At 31.3% G+C, this 3,684-nt stretch overlaps 1 protein-coding gene across 1 annotated transcript; it reads left to right on the top strand.

The window, feature by feature from the left end:
* The first annotated feature begins 1,477 nt into the window (after positions 1-1,477).
* LOC131068134 (uncharacterized) lies at positions 1,478-3,228 on the top strand. Its single transcript, XM_058003319.2, has 3 exons — positions 1,478-1,733; positions 1,842-1,936; positions 2,851-3,228. The coding sequence occupies exons 1-3, from the start codon at positions 1,595-1,597 to the stop codon at positions 3,004-3,006; spliced, it is 390 nt and encodes a 129-aa protein (XP_057859302.2). The 5' UTR covers positions 1,478-1,594; the 3' UTR covers positions 3,007-3,228.
* The last annotated feature ends 456 nt before the right edge of the window (positions 3,229-3,684 follow it).

The following is a 3,684-nucleotide window of genomic DNA, read 5'->3' on the forward strand; positions in this document are numbered from 1 at the left end:
TTGTAAATCAAGTAATAATGTGAGTATGTTATAACACACTTACATTTTGTGACCCATAAAAGCAAAATAAATGCTCACAAAACATGAGTATTTTATAATGTGATAGAATTCTTCTAACCTTGTTTTTTTTTGCTTTTATGGCTTACAAAATGTGAGAACATTATAATGCATGAATCTTATAATGTAACGCATGATATAACATTCATGTGTTATATTATATTTAGACCAAAAAAATATTGACCACTTTTTGATTCCCCATGTTTGTGCATTGGCCTTGGTATGCACTCTTAAAGTAAGAGTAGGAAGACCAATCTATAAATTTTTAAGGACCCCGTTTTATTATTTTGAATAGGAATCAGTGAATTGATCTTAGTGAAGCAATAATAAGTTTATCATTAAATTTGTTAAGCTTAAAAATGGTGGCATGCTTGTGTTCTCCTAATGATAGCACATTTATCCCATATCCTAAGAAACACGAGCTTATTTGGAAAGAAGAGATGGCTAAAACAAGATCAATAAAGGTGGTTTCAACTCAATTGAAATTAGATGCAAAATTTATGGAAGAAATAAGGTGAAAACATATAAGAGAGGATATCCAAACATTTAATTTTTGGAGTAATAACCTTGGAAATGAGAACGTGGTTGGATTAAGTAAGGAGTAACTTAGCAAGGAGATGTAGAAACACATAAAAAGAGGAAAGAGAAAATGGGGCTAAGAAATTGGTCATAGAAATATAGAGGACACATAAAAAGGGCAACAAGCTAATGGAAGAAAGAAAGTAGGCTAGAAAGTGGTCAAAATGAATAGATTAGACAAAAACTATAGTGAGCAAAAAATACGTAAAAACTATTACAAGAAATGGAAATAATGTTTTTATAGTACCTAAAGAAATTGAGACACCTTCATTCCAAGTTCACATTCAACTAACATGGTGTTACAAAAAATCTCATTTTGTCAAATTCACCATGACATAAAATCTAAGAAAATAAATGCTCCATCACAATCACCAAAATTTCATAACACCACAAGATTTTATATTCAATATATTTATACCCAAACAAAAGATAATTGTTTAATTATATTTAATTTGACTAAACTACTTAGAAAAGATATTAACACAATTTAATTAAAATAAAATAAATAAATAAATTTCTTATTGACAGCGATTGAATTTATACCTTCTTGACTAAATTTTGATTGTATTAAAGCATTATAGGTTAATTACATTTATAGTCAGGTCTTACCGACAATGATTATTCCTTGATAGATAGGTTTTCAATAAATTAACTACATCATGCACGCCAACTTCTTACCACTATCGTAATACGACAAAGCAGGTTGTCTTATATTTTACATGCGACAATCTGGAGAATTTTCCGCGATATTGTCTATATGCTGCATCAGCCTGCGGATTTATATTCTGATTTTTATTTAATTAATAAATACGGTCAAATGTGAAGACTGGTGACTTCTGCGAAACATACTGGCATTCCTTCTGCAATTTCTCTTCACTTTCTTGGAAAGACACTGAATCTAATCAGAACACTATTTATAAGCACAACTAATCATGATGAATCCAACTAGTGCCTCAACATGGCTAATATTTGTAAATTCTCCAATCCGACTGCTCTCAGAAATGTAAATTTTGTTCAACGCGGCTTTGCTTATGTTCTAAAGGGAGATACTGATAAGCTTCCTCAGACACCAGGCGCCAAGGAAATCTTTACAAAAGGTTTTTGGTTTTTTATCAAAGCTTGAAAAATTATTTCTCTTTCTACCTATACCATTCTTAATTGTTCTTTAAATTTACAGTTATTTGGCTTTGCGTGTATTTTCTCAGGAGAAGATGCCGATATGGGTGGGAAAACTACCAGTTTCTTTACCAGGAAATCAATTAAGCCTGCCTCTAGAGGGATCATTAAAATGTTTTCATCTGTAAGTATTACATTCTAAATAACATTGAACTATTACTGGAGATTAGCATATTGTTTGTACTGTTTTGAACCTTTGATCTCCTGTCACTTGCAAGTTAGAAGTTTTATATTTTAGTAACTGAAGTGGGCATAATTTTTTTTTTATTGCTTTCTATTTTTCTTTAAGGTAAAGTCTAAATCTGAGCACACGGACTGTTGAAGCTCTTGGGAGTAATTGTGCTTCCCTTCTCTACAGTGCGTTTTTGGGTTTAATCTGTGATTAAAAAGTGTTCTCAAAAGAATATTGAATGGACACAAATTTTAATGATGTTCATGAAATCGAGTGGTCTAAAAGATCATGAGATATGTCACAGTATTGACATATTTGTACATTTCTTCTTATGTAAATTTTTCTATAATGAATTTTGATCAAGTAGCTTGTTAATTTGTGAAGTCTTGTCTATTCAAAAAGTTTGTTTAGACTGTCTATCTTCAAAATATTTTCAAATTACTTGTAGATATTTTCATATGCTGCACATTCAATGATGAAGTGTTGCTTAATTTGAATTTTCTACAAAAGACACAAATTCTTTCTTTCCACTTTTCTTTGGAGACAGTCCATCTATTCAATTTAATTTAAGCTGTTCTTCAGCTGTGTTATTAAAATTCTAGCCTTATTGTAACCTCAAATAGGATTTTTCATCGTGCTACCACATAGTATTAAATCATTTGACATAATGTGTTTTTTCCGCCATTCTGTTTTGTCTATTGACAATTCTGAACCTTTCTAACATCATTTTTGTATTTCGAACGAAGTGTTAGGACATTTATGCCAATTAATGTCTCATTTATTTATCTGCAAAAATTAATTCATATCTTCATTTTCGAAACGATTTTGCTAATTCTTAGAATTTTGGTGGTTGCTTGTGGATGCAGGCTGCTACTGCGAGTTTGAAGGATCCAAAAGATCCAGGCATAAATAAAGGACCTCCTCCACAGCATGATAATCAGCCAGTCAAGGCTCCAAAAAAACCAACCAAGGATACACTGTCTGATCCAAAGAACCATAATGAGAAACCAAGCAAAAATTAACTAGAGGACTGTCACAGATGTATGCGTAGCTTAGTAATAATGTAGTCAAAGTAGTGTTAATTTGCTCTATGTAGTTTTGCACAGATGTATGCGCAGATTAGTAATAATGTAGTCAAAGTAATGTTAATTTGGTCTATGTAGTTTTGCTTAACCATCGCACGCTTGTCAGACTGTTTGAAGTATTGGAATATGATAATATAATATTCTGCCAAGGTTCAGAAAGTTTGTCTTGATTGTTCTGCCATATGGAAAGAAAACCTCGTGATTGTAACTGTTGCATTAAATTCGTATACCTATGTAGGTATTTTAGACTTTTTTGCAAATATATAATTACTGTATTTAATTGTAGCTGCTGTTCAACATATATCCGTATTATGCTTTTAAGTTATTTCAACCAAGCGAAATTATTGTACCGTGCACGTCACATCTTTTTTCTTCTTTTTTTTAATTGAACCAAGCAGAATACAAGTCTTATAAAAAAAAGGATAATGAGCTGTTCAAATTGAACTTGCAGAAAATGAAAGAAAAATCTCAGATCAGCATTCAAACTGATTACAAAAACAACACAAATATCTATCACAGTTGGCAAAATTACAACACAGCATAAACAGTGGCTGAATTGGAACCTTTATAACATATATAATAGATCAGATGGTTCAAAGTGACATGAGAAAAGAC

This window comes from Cryptomeria japonica, chromosome 10 (assembly GCF_030272615.1).
Source record: "Cryptomeria japonica chromosome 10, Sugi_1.0, whole genome shotgun sequence".
Lineage (NCBI taxonomy): Eukaryota > Viridiplantae > Streptophyta > Pinopsida > Cupressales > Cupressaceae > Cryptomeria > Cryptomeria japonica.